Source organism: Zeugodacus cucurbitae, chromosome 2 (genome assembly GCF_028554725.1).
Source record: "Zeugodacus cucurbitae isolate PBARC_wt_2022May chromosome 2, idZeuCucr1.2, whole genome shotgun sequence".
NCBI lineage: Eukaryota > Metazoa > Arthropoda > Insecta > Diptera > Tephritidae > Zeugodacus > Zeugodacus cucurbitae.
In genome coordinates this window covers 83,821,952-83,836,822 of record NC_071667.1, presented here as the reverse complement: position 1 = coordinate 83,836,822, position 14,871 = coordinate 83,821,952, and the positions used below count along the sequence as shown (strand labels likewise).

Genomic DNA, 14,871 nt, shown 5'->3' with positions numbered 1-14,871 from the left:
ATAGTCAGGTTGGCCGAGCGGTCTAAGGCGCCAGATTTAAGCTCTGGTTCCCGAGAGGGAGCGTGGGTTCGAACCCCACACCTGACAAATGAAAAAATTTTTTTTGTTTTCTATTTTTTTAATATAAAATAATTTTTTAAAAATAATAAGATAAGAAAAATATTCAATCAAAGTAATTTTACTGAATTAATTAAAATTACTTAAAGAAAATAAATGTTTACAATTACATTAGTGCCAATTCATTGTAAACAGGTATACCACAGCAAAACAACTTTAAGAACACTTCTAACAGAGAAACCAGTTATGATCTGTATCTTATTAACCGCCAAACTGCTTTCTCTCCTAGACTCTGTAATTATTCCACTCTCTTAGCCACTCAGTCTCACCACGAAATGCGTCATCAACGCCACTTCATCGCTGCGCTGTCGACCAATTTTAGACAGTCTTTCAGCAACATTCGCGAAGTCAAGATCAAGTTTAAAGTGCGCGCTCTTCTGTTAAATACAAAAGTCAAGTTTTTCAATACAATTTTCCCGCTTTCCATGTCGTAAGCGCATTTCGGTAATGATCGTCGTCGCCGTGGTTCGCAAAGCAAAATTCTGCGAGTTGCTATTTTCGAATTCTTTAATTGTGTAAATTTATTTAACTTTTGTTTTTACGAAATTCGCATAATTTATAACGGTGGCGTTAAGAGCTTCGACTATTTCAATATCACCTTTTTGATAAGTGTGTTTCATATAAACCACTCCGATAAGTGTGTGTGACTGATAACGGAAAAGTTATTGGCCCATTCAGTACGCGTATAAGGTGATCATACATACACACGTACAAACCGTGTAGCAGCATTTGTAAACATATTTCAATCAATTGCAAGCGTAGGAAACGCACTATCACTTCAAAAGAGAGAAATCAACCACTTTTACCAATCAATAAGAACAACAATAACAAAGTAGCAAAAATGTACGTGAGCCGGTTGCCGAAGTTGGCCCTTTTCGTATTGGTGGCATTGACAGCCATCCTAGACCATGGTAAGATCACAGAAGAACAACAAAATGTACTTACACTGTATATACGATGACATTCATAGCAGGTCTTAAGAGTCTTTCTTTATCAGCATTCGTAGCTTTGCGCGTAGCGAATTCTTTTCGATATTTATACAACTGTTTGTGCGTGTTTTGCGCTATCTTTTCGACGTCTTCGACCAAATTTGAAATATTCGTAAGAATTTTTCTGCTTCACTTTTGTTGTATTTGTTGACGTTTTGCTGCGGAATCTTATTTGCTTCTTTATCTGTGTGAGGATGAGGATGTGGAAGTTCCTCAGCGAGTCGAGCAAGCGGTTTACTGAATAAACCACAAATAAAGAAACAAAAAATATTTATTTACATACAAACAAATGCAAATAAGTACATATGTATGTATGTATATATGTTAATGCCGCCCGTTTCATACTTTATTTTTAATGCTGTCTTTCAAGAGAACAATGAATATTTAGCATCTATTTATACATTTGCAAATTCGCAAAATAATCATAAATTTTTGCTTCATATGGACATTTTAATATACATAGCAAGGTTTTTATAGGGTAATATATGAGGAATTGAAAATTTTTTGGAATTTTTACGTACATATCTCTAATAATGCAATATTGATAAGTCATTAATTAGGAAGTATACTTCCTTAAATATCGATGGTATGCTAATTAAGAACCTCTTCCATAAACTCTTTTGTCAATGAATGGCTTTTCAAATGAATTATGAGGTATAACACTTTATACAAAGGCGGATTATACAGAGGCCGGAAATTATTAAAAGCTTATCTTAATTCCCAACTTTTTTCGGTATTTAATACCTTCAGCTGTATAACTGCGATGAAAAATCTTCTCATAAAATCCATCATCCATTCGGTGTCGATTTAAAAGTTCGAGTGTCCTCCATTTATTGGATGACTTTAACGTGGGCTTCCTAAATAAGACGTTTCTCACAAATATATACACATCCCCTAAAAAATATTTTATTAAATATTTTTTATTTTCGGACTTTTCTTCCACAATAACTTCGTTTTCTGAAATCACCAATTAAAGTAGATGTAATATTGAGTAAAATATAAACTCTGAGGATCGTTTTATTAATGAATCCCCACTTCTCTAGACATGGACCAAAATATCTTAAATTACGGTTTTGATATACTTACAAACCCACTATCGTTATATCTGAACATAATCCGACTCGATAATACATATTTTAATAAATAAAACTATATCGACTACATTAAGTTAAAGTAAATATCTAACTAAGTTATCTCTTACTTGCATTCTTGAGCACCTTGGCGCATAAAAAATATGTTATGTCATTCTCGATAAGAATTCCCACATTGACTTTTTAACTTCCATATACAATAATTCTATTTTTCATTGTGCTAAGTTAATTAATTGCAAATTTATTCATTTTCTTCAATGTCGGCAACAACATTCTGACGAAATTATTACGAATGTACAATAGACGTATGTCTGTATGTATATTTATACGTCTATATGCTATATGCACAGGTATGTTTATTTCACTAAACAGATATAATCATATTTAGTGCAATTACGTTGTCATTGAAATGTGTTATAGATATTATAAATAAATAATTAATTAAATAAAATATGAATTATTTGAAATCCAATTAATTCAGGGACACGAGACCTTTAGCAATTAAGACCTTCAGAATATATGCTTAAATTTTAATTTAAAAAAATTTGATTCAGTATTCAATATACCAAACAAATTCATTACATTTTGTCGCAAGATAAATGATTAGATAAATATAATAAATGAATTAAGTTGATAAGACACCTTTGGGACATTTTATCATAAGAATATTAATAGTAGGTGATTCATTTGATTCTGACGAATATGTACATATGTATATTTGTACAACACCCGCTTGATATTCACAAATATGTTTATGAAAAATACAAAGCTTTCATTGACATAAAATTAACGTCAGCAACAACAAGCCAGCTAATACAATTATTACTTTCATTTACCTTTTTACTTTGCCAACAATGCCCTATCAGTGTCAACGAGCGTCACAGAGTCAGCTAAGCGCGCGAAACAGGTGTTTTTGCATACGTAGATAAATACCTACAAGCAAACAAACAAACATGAGTACAAGTTTCCCTGTGTGAAATTCAGGCATGCATTTCCCTGGCTTTCTTCTATGAAATAACTGAAAACTATAAAATTTAAACTGATTGGCATGCCAAACAGATTACCTATAGCATATAATACAATTAAATCTCGGCTGTATTGTGGGTTTTCTTATAACTGATTTTCGTTTCCTCTAGTTGATTTTCTCTCTCATTGAAAACATTTAACAAGATTCCGTTGAAATTTCTACATAAGTTTATCGCTATTAACTACTAATTGTTTTGAAATTAGATAATTGTTGCATTAAGTGGTAAACAGAGAACAATCAGAGATTAAATTGCTCAAATTCCTCTTTTTTATAGTTTTCTTTATAAAGTGTGTTTATTTTTTAATTTAAATAAAATTTTGCATTGAGCAATATTTAAGTATAAAAATATTCATACAGCAATACTTGTCTCGATTTACCATATGATATTACAACATATCACAACATATATATATGTATGTATGAATTTTTGGTAAAAATGCATCTCAATCAGTACTAGTCCGGAATAATTGATTAGATATTCCTACAGGGCAGGCATATTAACTTAAATATGTATCTACGAGCGCCGACCATGACGCCAGAAATCGCAACTCAATTTCATTAGGCAATATTTTCGTCAACAATAATTCGGTTCATTGCAAAAAGTTGTTAAAGAATGCAGAAATTGTGGCCAATTGTAGCCAATTTTGTAGCGCCTGCTTGCCTATCCATTTAACACAACGAGTACACACATCCAAAGGTGCATATGTATATATGTGTTTAAATTGTTGGCTTCAAAGAAAAGAAACGCTTTGAAGACAGTACTCAACGAAAAGCATTAATTTGTATGCAAATGAAAATACCCTAAATACTTTGTTGCTGTTGTGCATACGAAATGACATTAGCGACGGCGCTTCAGGTAGGACCAAAGCAAACCTAAGTGAGCTCCAGTACGCAGGCTTGCGATTTATTTCATTTGATTGACATTTACAAAAGCATTGCGAGTTTGCAAATGCAAGCAAAAACGCTGAAATGACATAACTTCAAATTATCGAAATTCAAAATATTCTATAATTGCATACATGTTAGGATTTCATAGGAGCTTTTAGATTAATGTATCGCCCAAAATATTAATTAATTGTTTCCTTCCATAATAAATTAAACATATTTAGAGAATATATTGTTTATAAATCATAATCTAAAATAATGAAACGAGTTACTAAAGTTTTAGCAATCAATGAATAAAAGTTTTAATTACGTACTGATGTTGTTCTTGGAAAAAAATTAATTAATAGAAATTTGAAAAATAATAAATATTATTATAAAATAAAAAACACTTAGCTGAATCCAATACAAAACGGAAGCTCCAAAACTTTATAATTTTGACTTGCTTCACATTAAAGATTAGCGCATGAAGCTCATATTGTAACAAGTAGCAGTGAGCAGTCGCTTGTTGTTTTTATTTTTAACGGCTTCGGCACTATTTATGTATAACAAATATGGGACAATATGCCAATTGATAGCAATCAAAAAAGTATTTTAATGTAGGGCGCCAAATAAACGGTTCGTGCGACTGTGATTTTGAACTTGAAAGAAGTTGAGAAACATGTTTGCCATTTATACATTCATGAAATAAATAAATAGTATGAATGTTTATGATTACAATCGTACTTATTTGCATGTAATTCATCAAAATTGTGTAATTTTTATTTGCTTAAAGTGCAACGATAAGAAAGAGCAAGGTCATTTGACACCCACGATATCTGTATGAATACAGTGTAATAAAAAGCAATACCGTTAAATTGTGATGTGAGCGAGTTGCTGCGAGATAGCTGCAATTAAAGTAGATACGCATGAGATATCCATGCACTTCCATAATTACACGCTAGGCTTGTTTACACGTATCTCATATCTGCAAATGTAAATATGACCGCTTTTTATTACCTCACACAACAAAAACAACAGATGCTCGACATGCTGGCGCTAGTAACGGGTGATTTTTTTGAGGTTAGGATTTTCATGCATTAGTATTTGACAGATCACGTGGGATTTCAGACATGGTGTCAAAGAGAAAGATGCTCAGTATGCTTTGACATTTCATCATGAATAGACTTACTAACGAGCAACGCTTGCAAATCATTGAATTTTATTACCAAAATCAGTGTTCGGTTCGAAATGTGAAATCCGCTTTTTTATCGACAAATTTTGTTCAGCGATGAGGCTCATTTCTGGTTGAATGGCTACGTAAATAAGCAAAATTGCCGCATTTGGGGTGAAGAGCAACCAGAAGCCGTTCAAGAACTGCCCATGCATCCCGAAAAATGCACTGTTTGGTGTGGTTTGTACGCTGGTGGAATCATTGGACCGTATTTTTTCAAAGATGCTGTTGGACGCAACGTTACGGTGAATGGCGATCGCTATCGTTCGATGCTAACAAACTTTTTGTTGCCAAAAATGGAAGAACTGAACTTGGTTGACATGTGGTTTCAACAAGATGGCGCTACATGCCACACAGCTCGCGATTCTATGGCCATTTTGAGGGAAAACTTCGGAGAACAATTCATCTCAAGAAATGGACCCGTAAGTTGGCCACCAAGATCATGCGATTTAACGCCTTTAGACTATTTTTTGTGGGGCTACGTCAAGTCTAAAGTCTACAGAAATAAGCCAGCAACTATTCCAGCTTTGGAAGACAACATTTCCGAAGAAATTCGGGCTATTCCGGCCGAAATGCTCGAAAAAGTTGCCCAAAATTGGACTTTCCGAATGGACCACCTAAGACGCAGCCGCGGTCAACATTTAAATGAAATTATCTTCAAAAAGTAAATGTCATGAACCAATCTAACGTTTCAAATAAAGAACCGATGAGATTTTGCAAATTTTATGCGTTTTTTTTAAAAAGTTATCAAGCTCTTAAAAAATCACCCTATAGCAAAGTTTGCATAGAACTTCTTGGAAAAATTTCAGCGGAAAATGAAAAATCATGCAGATGTAAATGCACTCAGCAGTAAATATGTGAGTTTACTAGAAAAACAGGCGTTTGCATACAAAATGTGTTTGATTGCCGTAAATTAACTGAAAGTTGTAAAGTGAAAACATGCTAAAAATGCTCCGAGTCAAAGTACATTTGTGTGTGCATAAATCAAATATTTAAAGAGATTAATGTGCATTTTAATGCTACAGTGAAGCATCATACTTGTTGTTCCAGTCAGGAAACATACTAGATTACGTACAACTAGAAATTCGACATGAACCACACTTTTTATCTACATATATTTTGAAGTAGGCATAGACTGGCATATAACACTAAAATCTGTCAATTCTTTCGTAGGATATTGAAATATAAAGTATATCAGTTAATCTTATGGAAATAGACCTATTGCTTATTGTTAATCGGCGTCACAACTCAGCATTTTCCTTATAAAAATATTGTGATTAATTCTTTACAGCTAACATGAGTCCCATTGACGAAACCTCCCGCCGATCGGAGCTGAGCGATCTAAATAAGATACCTCTGAAACGTACAACGAGTCTCCAGGTAAGGATTTTTTTCAAAATGAGAGAAACAAATAACTCATAGTTGGATAAATAAATGTGTATAATGGAGTTTTGGTGATGAAAAAATATACTTTTATTGAATTTGTAATGTAAATGGGATATTCTTGAAATTAACTATAAATACTTAAAGACGCAACAGAAAAGCAGACCTCAACCTCCAAATCAAAATAAGAATTTGACTGGTATTTATTTAATCAATCTTTAATTCCTCATCCCGTTTTATACCATCTGTATATCTTTGGAGAAGCAACCGTTAGCAAGATAAATTGACCAAACTTAATCTGTCAGATTATTGGCACTGCGATTTGTAATTCGTGTATTTTCAAGCCTTTCTTCTTTTCTGGTAAGCCAACCGCAAAAGTACAAATTCCAACGTGATTCCCATTTAATGAATACCAATTCATATTCAGTCACACATTTATACACACATTGTATGCTTGTGTAACTGAATACCCGTTGGCCAGGGAAATTCGACTGATGATGACGAAACGAATTCTACGCGAGTCTCTCGTATGAGTCACACGCAAATTAAATTAAGCTTCGTAGAATCTACAATGAATTGATTCACATTTACTACATATAGTATATACTTCTACATAATATATTGACTTGTTGCGGTTGAGACAGTAGTTGAAAGTAATTCGGAATTATCTAATTCATATGGAAATGAGGGTGAGTTTGTCAGCTAATGAGATTACGCGATGGCACGTCTAGCTGCTAGCACAGCAACTGTTTATTTGGCCAATTTTGACGTTTCGCGTATGAGAATAAATCACCTATTGGAGAGTCACGTTCGTTTTTGTAAACAAATGCAAACATACTACATATATATAAGTAGTGTTTGTATGTATGGAAAGTTATATACATATGTATATCTTATATATTATAGTATATAGATTTAGATGTGAAAAATTTTTAGTTGAAAGTGAAAAACAAAATAATCAAATGCGAATTACAACTTTACTGTATAAACGTATTTGCTACTGAGTAATCGTAGCAGTAGAATTCTGAGTTAATCCGGTTTCATTTTAGCCTTACAAATTTCATAATACCGCTTTAATACATAATTCATTTGAAAACAATTTTAATGGAATTTAAAACACTCTAATTACGATGATTGCAACCAATGCAATTTTTTATATACATATGTACAAATGTATGTATGTATAAAATTAAGTTAAAGCACATACTCGATATTTGTACAAATCATTTCTCCTGTCTCGAATCCTACATGTTTACATATAAATACATACATTTTAAGCCCGAATTGGCGTCATACACATGACTCATAAATTTTCCACTTAATATGTCGAAAGCCTAAATTCTGTCAAACGCATCCGTAAATACCTACTTGTACTAATAAACAATTTAATTAATCTGTGGAAAATTTTAATTTACCCTGTGGTTAAGCACCATTGGATTGCTGTCTGCATGTATAAATAAATATTTTGAAAAGTCTGCGACACTCTCAAATTATAATACTTATTTCTGGAAAGTCGCCCATCCCCTTTTACTTGAAATACAAGCAGCCAGATGCATTAATCATTATTTGCTTTTTAAGGCACTCACTACCTTCGTTCCATTAAACGATGTTCACACTATTTTTAAACGATTTTCTGCTGAATTTATTTATGTCTTGCACATTAATTGCTCTTTGTTCGCAGGAGTCCCCACATGTCATATCGATAAAATCAGCTGAAACTTTAAATTTAAATGAGCTTCCTTCTTCGTAAGAGTCTGACCACTATTTGAAAGTTCCAAAAATAAAGTATATAAATTCAAAACTTGCGTAATAAATCTCCGATTGCATTTATTATTTAGTAAAATGCAATAAATTACAGCAGATTTGCATAAACATACAGACTTTTTACGAATATAAGTTTTAAATTATAAGTCTTCACTTTAGTTCGATTTAATTTTTACTGAGTCGAGTCTGTGGAATATTTAACAAATTACTCGTTAAGGTACATATATAAATAATTTATAAACCGATCAATTTAACAGAAACGATCGAGGAGCACCTAACTGCATAATTTATATTACACGATTTATCTATAAAAATCATCTATAACTATTTAATATTCATAATTCTGATTACAGCCAAAGCCCGAACCAGCCGGCTTCAAACACTACGATGAAGACTCAATACGTATAGTAACCGATCTGAGTGAAGATCAACGACTTAAATACGATGTGGAGGTGTTGGAAGTGCGCGATATTAATAAAGAGACAGCGGAGCTAGAGGAACGATTTAGGTAGGATACCCTTTCCATATAACGAAATGAACCAGGTTTTATACTTTTATACTTTTAAATTTATATATTTCCAGGGGACCCGCCATCAAAATGGACACGGATAATTTCGTTTCGGAAAATATCGAGGTGAACGCGGTTAATGCTGATGACAAGCAAAAACTCCAAAAAGCAAGTAACGACAATGACGACGACGGCGATGATGATGATGACGATGGCAGCGACACAAAGCACAGTCACATGATACTCACAATGGTGCTGGTGTTCGTGGCGCTGTTTTCGATATCTTTATATGTGGCGCTTGTACTCTGGCGTTCATACCTTGAGTAAGTAGTATGCCTTAAAGTCAACCTATGCAACTCATGCCTATCAAATATAGTAAAACTTGTATGTTTCATAAATATGCAATTAAATTCCGATATAATTGCTGCGATGCCTTTCACGCTGTTATAAATTATCTATAATTTTAGCTTTTAATACATTTGGTATAATTTATTCTTTATTTGTTTGTGTTTTGTTTTTCAAACCAGACGACGCTATGCGATGCGCGAGTTGCTCGTCAACGACGATGATGACTTTTATCTGCCGAGCAGTGAGTCTGTTGACCGGCGCTGGTGATTTGGAGACACACAATCGTTTACAGACTCGTGGACTTAGTTTTAATTGCAACAAAGTGTACAAAGGAATTGTCAACGTCAGGCATGTTTTCACTTAGTTAGCAGTTAATTGCCATTAATTTCATTTAATTTAATTCAACACAAGTTTTCAACACAACTCTACGCTATCATATATAACTATGAATGCATATTTAAATGTTAATTGTTTAAGACGCTACGAGATATGCACGGTTGCGCCAAGTCACACAGCCGCACCAGATTGCCTTCCTCAGGGTGGGTACGTGTGAGAGTCGTGACCGAAACAAACTGGAACTGTTGTGTAAAAGAGTGCGGAGGAAGTAAAGTGAAAAGTGAAAGGGAGGAAGTCTGCGAAACTAAACATTGTTAAATCTGATAATTTATTTATTACCAAGATATTTTATGCGGCACTTTCCTAGAGCTAGTCACTTTCCGTTCTAAAATTTATGATTATCATAAACATCGACGTATATTGGTGCAATTTTAAGTATCAAGCTGGGCATTTTACTTTCATTTCGTGGAAGGCGGCAATTTACATTTAATAGTAGTAGTTTGTAATTGTGAGTAATGTGTGGCATTTGAAGTATTTTTTCAATACTTTAGTTGAAGCGCAGTGCTTAGTAAAAATATATAAGTATGTATTTTGTAAAGCCGAGCTTAGTTGTAGCACCTAGTTGGAAGTATGTAATTGTTAAGCTGTGATATTGATTTAGAACTAATAAGATTTCTCATTATCCATGTCACAAATTGTTTTCGAAACTACAAATGTTAGTTATAATGAATACTAATAAGATTTCAGAGAAAAGTGCATATACATACAGACATATATGTTTGTAACAGTAATTTTATTATTATAATTATAAGCAATTTATATGAAAACATCATTAGAAATAAACTCTTTAATATATTTTATATTAAAACATATAAATATATTAATTTAAAACTGATTTTTTATTCGTTTATCACTAAAGATCGTTTTATCTCTCCTTATCGAATTATCCCTAAACAATTTATAAACACCATAATCTTGAGAAAACAATGGGGTTGGTAGTATGAACATAAAAAAAATCACTAATTGAATCGAAAGGGGAGGTGTATCAGATGGTGGTACCTTTTCAATCATCTACTTTACATATATACTATTGTCCAGCAATTGGATCGCAAATATATTTTCATGGTACTCCAGTTGGAAGAGGTCACGTCTACTAACTTCTTCGTTTACTTTCTCTATAATGAGCAACTTTAGATCCGAAGGATCTGAATCTGGTGAGGAACATCGTTTCTTATTTAGAAAGTGGCCCCTTAATTCTAAAAAGTTGAAATTATTTCAAATTTGAATCAGCTAAACTGCTCCCGATAAATTATAAAATGATAAAGCATATCATTAAACTGAAAATTGTAAAAGGTTACTTCAAAATTATTATTTTTTAATTATACGTTTAATAATGTTGGTTATACTTTGCTAATTTATTTATTTTTGAATTTTGAATCTATAGTGGTTAATTTCAAAGAAAGATGTAACTGTTAAAATAAATACTTACATCGATTAAATATTACTTATATAACTGACTTTTTATGATTCTGTCAGTAATGCGAAGTTGTCAAAATATATTTTTCCACTCATTTCCATTATATGCACTATTTGTATAAGATTCAACGGCAATTAGAATCAAATTTTTTGAAAAAAAAAAAATCTAATTGCATATTCTCCCATTGGCCAGCTGATATATTCGTTAAACTTTATTTTGATATGGCAATTCTATTAGCACGGCTTTTTTAGTTTGCTTTGCCCTGACATTCTGCATACGCTTTTTCTGGCTTCCTCATCCTACTCGGCGAAGTTTGACAATTCAGCATTTTAATTTGCAAAAACTTAAAAGACTTTCATTCATTTCATTTTTTAACAAATTCTATTAGCTTAAAAAGTATACATTTAAAATGTCCGAGAATAATGGTATGTATTATGGTCAATTAGAGAGTGACCTATAGCAGTATAATTGTACGTATATATTGCTGTTAGGAGTCATGTATTTTAGAGGATCTATTGGGGAAATGTTAGAAAATTTCTGCAAGTATAAGCCGGTAATTGCACGTTTCGTTTATAATTTTCAGATACCTCCAACGAATCAAATAGTCTTGGTAGCGATTCAATCTTACAGTCATCGCGTTTAACTGGTGGTGGTGTAAATCCTGTTATACGTTCAGGAGTATTGCGACCGTCGGTGCTTGGTCCATCTGTATTGGGCGCAGCAGCGCTGGGCAACAGCAATAACAATTCACTTGCTAATGTCAATGCAAATTCGATTTCCAATTCAACAGCCACTAGTAATAATGGTGACGATGAGGAGGACTCTGTAAGCAGCACAACCAATCATAATCCTTTTATGCGGGAACAGAAAGATGATGATGAGGAAGAGAGCACAGAAAATGAATCGAATGCTGCAGAAGGTGCTGTTGGCGGCGAAACAGCTAGTGAGAAGGCGACGGAGGATAAAAAATCGGCAGACGATGATGAGCCGGATGAAGTAAGAGTAATTTGTACAATATGTGAAACTTATAAACCTAACAATTTTCATTTGTTAATTATTAAGCGTTCAGATCCATTAAGCTTGCTGCGCAAAAATGGGCTGGAGCGTGCAAATCTTTTTGCGGCTGCCAAAAGCTCTATGCCGCTGGTGGAAAAATCCGGTTTTGTTTTTGGACAAAACGTGCATGAACGAGTTGTTGGCGTAAGTTCTACAGTGTTTTACATTTCTGTATTTTTCTATTTTTTTTTTTTTAATTTTGTTTTATAGGAGAATATCAATCCTGATGGTGTACAGAGAACAGATAATTCCGAGGCAAGCTGCTCCACTTCTGGAGAATTGCTATTTTCAAGTGTTATACAAAATGCGGCAAAGGCTGGGGAGACGGACAAAGGTGCCACGCCAAAAGAGAACGAAACAAAGACACTAACCGATGTAGCGCGTGAATACGAGGAAAGTCGTGCACAGAAACGCAAATACGAGGAGGTGGAGACATTCACAGGCGAAGAGAATGAAATAAATATTGTCGATGTGAGTTTTCCGAAAGTTTCAAATTTGCACGTATTGCACGCATCATATTAATATATTAAAAAATTTTAATAATTTGCAGGTGAATTGTAAGTTATTTGCCTTCGTCAACAGCAACTGGGAAGAGCGCGGGCGTGGCAGTCTACGTTTGAATGACTCGAAAAACGAACAGGAATGCTCTCGTGTTGTGTTTCGTACATCGGGCAATCTGCGCCTTTTGCTTAACACAAAAGTGAGTAACAATTGAAATTGAAGGTGCAAACGAAACTTATTTACATAGTATTGCTTGTAAATATTTGTAGGTTTGGGCTGGTATGGTAGCGCAACGTCCAAGCAACAAATCACTGCGCCTTACTGCAATGGACAATACTGGTAAAATCAAAATATTTTTAGTGATGGGACGTCCTGCGGATATGGCGTTACTGCACAAAGAACTACTCGAGAGAATTGAACTCCGAAAAGTATCACATCCGGAAGAATGTCGTGCGCCGGCCGAAACGAAAAATGGCATTGGTTCGGCAGCCAATCATGAAGAGGAGGCAAAGGAAGCTGAAGCCATCGCTGTACCAGATCACGAGGATTGCACAGAACCAAGTCCCAAAAAACCATTGGTTACCGAGGGCAAGAACTAATACACCGTTTTTATAAAACAAACAAAAAGAAAAGTAATGAAAATAATAAACTCTTAATTTATGATTTGGAAAAGAAAAAAAAAATATACCAAGTATTTGTGAAGTATTTGAAAACATGGATTACACTAAGCCTGTTAATGAAATTTAAAATTTTATTCTTTTCAAATGAAGCGAAAAATCTCAAAGTAACGGATATGGCTTAATGCGAAATTGATTGATTTCTTTTGTACCGTATAAACAACAACGAACAACAACATAGCAAAGTAGAAATGTTTTCTAGCTCCAAACGAAAGTTATACAACAGTTTATAAATATTTACTAGTTAGTTTTGTAGTCGGCAGGAAGGAGGGAGATGAGTTCAGCAGCAAGGCGTGCAATGGTGCTGTTGTATTAAATTTAACAGAATTTTTCATTTATTACTAAGCGTTTATCGAATTTGTAATTCCCGAGCGTTTTTCATCTGCATACATTTTGAACATACCATACAAAAAACACAACTCTCGAGATCATATCATTTCACAATTGCATGCGCTTTGTGTGTGGAATTTTTAAAATTTTCTGTTATTATTATGCCTAACGGTTTTCCATACATACAAATGTGCTCTACATATAAACTACAACAATAATAAGTTTATATATTTTTAATAATAAATTGTAGCATAATGAAAGCAAATTTGAAAACAATGAATATTTGAAAAGATTTTGGAAGAAGAAATATATAAAATGAAATAAACTTAGATTTCTGTTCCTTATATAACATAAGAAAAAATCGTAATTTTATTCAGTATTAGTATCATATGCGTGGTGCATATATTAGTTGATACATATTAGTTCGTCGTTTTCATTTTATGAATCTTTGAAGATTTGCTACAGCCTGTTGCTGCTACTGGTTCGCGATATTCTTTCGAAGGATTCCGGCGATATTCCATTTTTCCCTGCTGGTATCAAATAAAGTTTATTTTAAACTAGTGCTTTATTGGTTGTTAGTGCGTTTCTTCCAAGAAAAATAATCTCATTTACTTCAAGAGCCACTCGGAGCTGGCTTAAAAATCTTATGGAGTCGCCCAAATACGAGAAGCTGCGACAGTAGAGATGTACAGCCATGGACACATAAATAGCACACTTGGTCTTCAACAGGAAAAAACGTTTATTTCTTCATTAAGTTTATCGTGTAAGAATTGGGAGCCATTAGTTTAATTTTACAAATGATACACTTTCATATTATGAAAACGCAAAAATAATTATTCTAGATGAAAACATCACAGTCCAACGAAACAGCTGGGACACATAAATAGCACAATTTTAAAAAATTTAGAATAATACGAAAAAAGTATACAACTGATTAATAAATGGCATAAAATTGTTGACTTGGTTAGTATTTTGTGCTATATCCACTATTTTTCGTTATTTATTCCCAACTTTGCTGCATACTTCCCCCAAGTTTTTGAGATCGTTCCTTTGGGATTGTCCAAAATTTTGAATGTTTTTATGATATTTGTCTTTTGATATCATTCCATAAATTTTCTATTGGATTGAGGCCCAGTTTGTGCGCAGACCAATTCAATATCTTAACTTTTTCC

General features: G+C 33.4%; 2 protein-coding genes and 1 non-coding gene across 3 annotated transcripts; all 3 read left to right on the top strand.

Moving 5' to 3' along the window:
• The first annotated feature begins 3 nt into the window (after nucleotides 1-3).
• On the top strand, nucleotides 4-87 carry Trnal-uaa (transfer RNA leucine (anticodon UAA)). The gene has a single exon. It is a non-coding gene; the product is annotated as a tRNA-Leu (tRNA).
• Nucleotides 88-432: 345 nt separating this feature from the next.
• Nucleotides 433-9,768, top strand: LOC105218706 (uncharacterized). The gene is made up of 5 exons (XM_011194451.3): nucleotides 433-1,028; nucleotides 6,611-6,699; nucleotides 8,820-8,974; nucleotides 9,049-9,297; nucleotides 9,502-9,768. Exons 1-5 carry the CDS (start codon nucleotides 959-961, stop codon nucleotides 9,587-9,589), a joined length of 651 nt encoding a protein of 216 aa, XP_011192753.2. The 5' UTR covers nucleotides 433-958; the 3' UTR covers nucleotides 9,590-9,768.
• Nucleotides 9,769-11,398: 1,630 nt separating this feature from the next.
• On the top strand, nucleotides 11,399-13,607 carry LOC105218722 (ran-binding protein 3). Its single transcript, XM_011194471.3, has 6 exons — nucleotides 11,399-11,560; nucleotides 11,719-12,131; nucleotides 12,198-12,335; nucleotides 12,402-12,662; nucleotides 12,742-12,891; nucleotides 12,962-13,607. Exons 1-6 carry the CDS (start codon nucleotides 11,545-11,547, stop codon nucleotides 13,289-13,291), a joined length of 1,308 nt encoding a protein of 435 aa, XP_011192773.1. The 5' UTR covers nucleotides 11,399-11,544; the 3' UTR covers nucleotides 13,292-13,607.
• The last annotated feature ends 1,264 nt before the right edge of the window (nucleotides 13,608-14,871 follow it).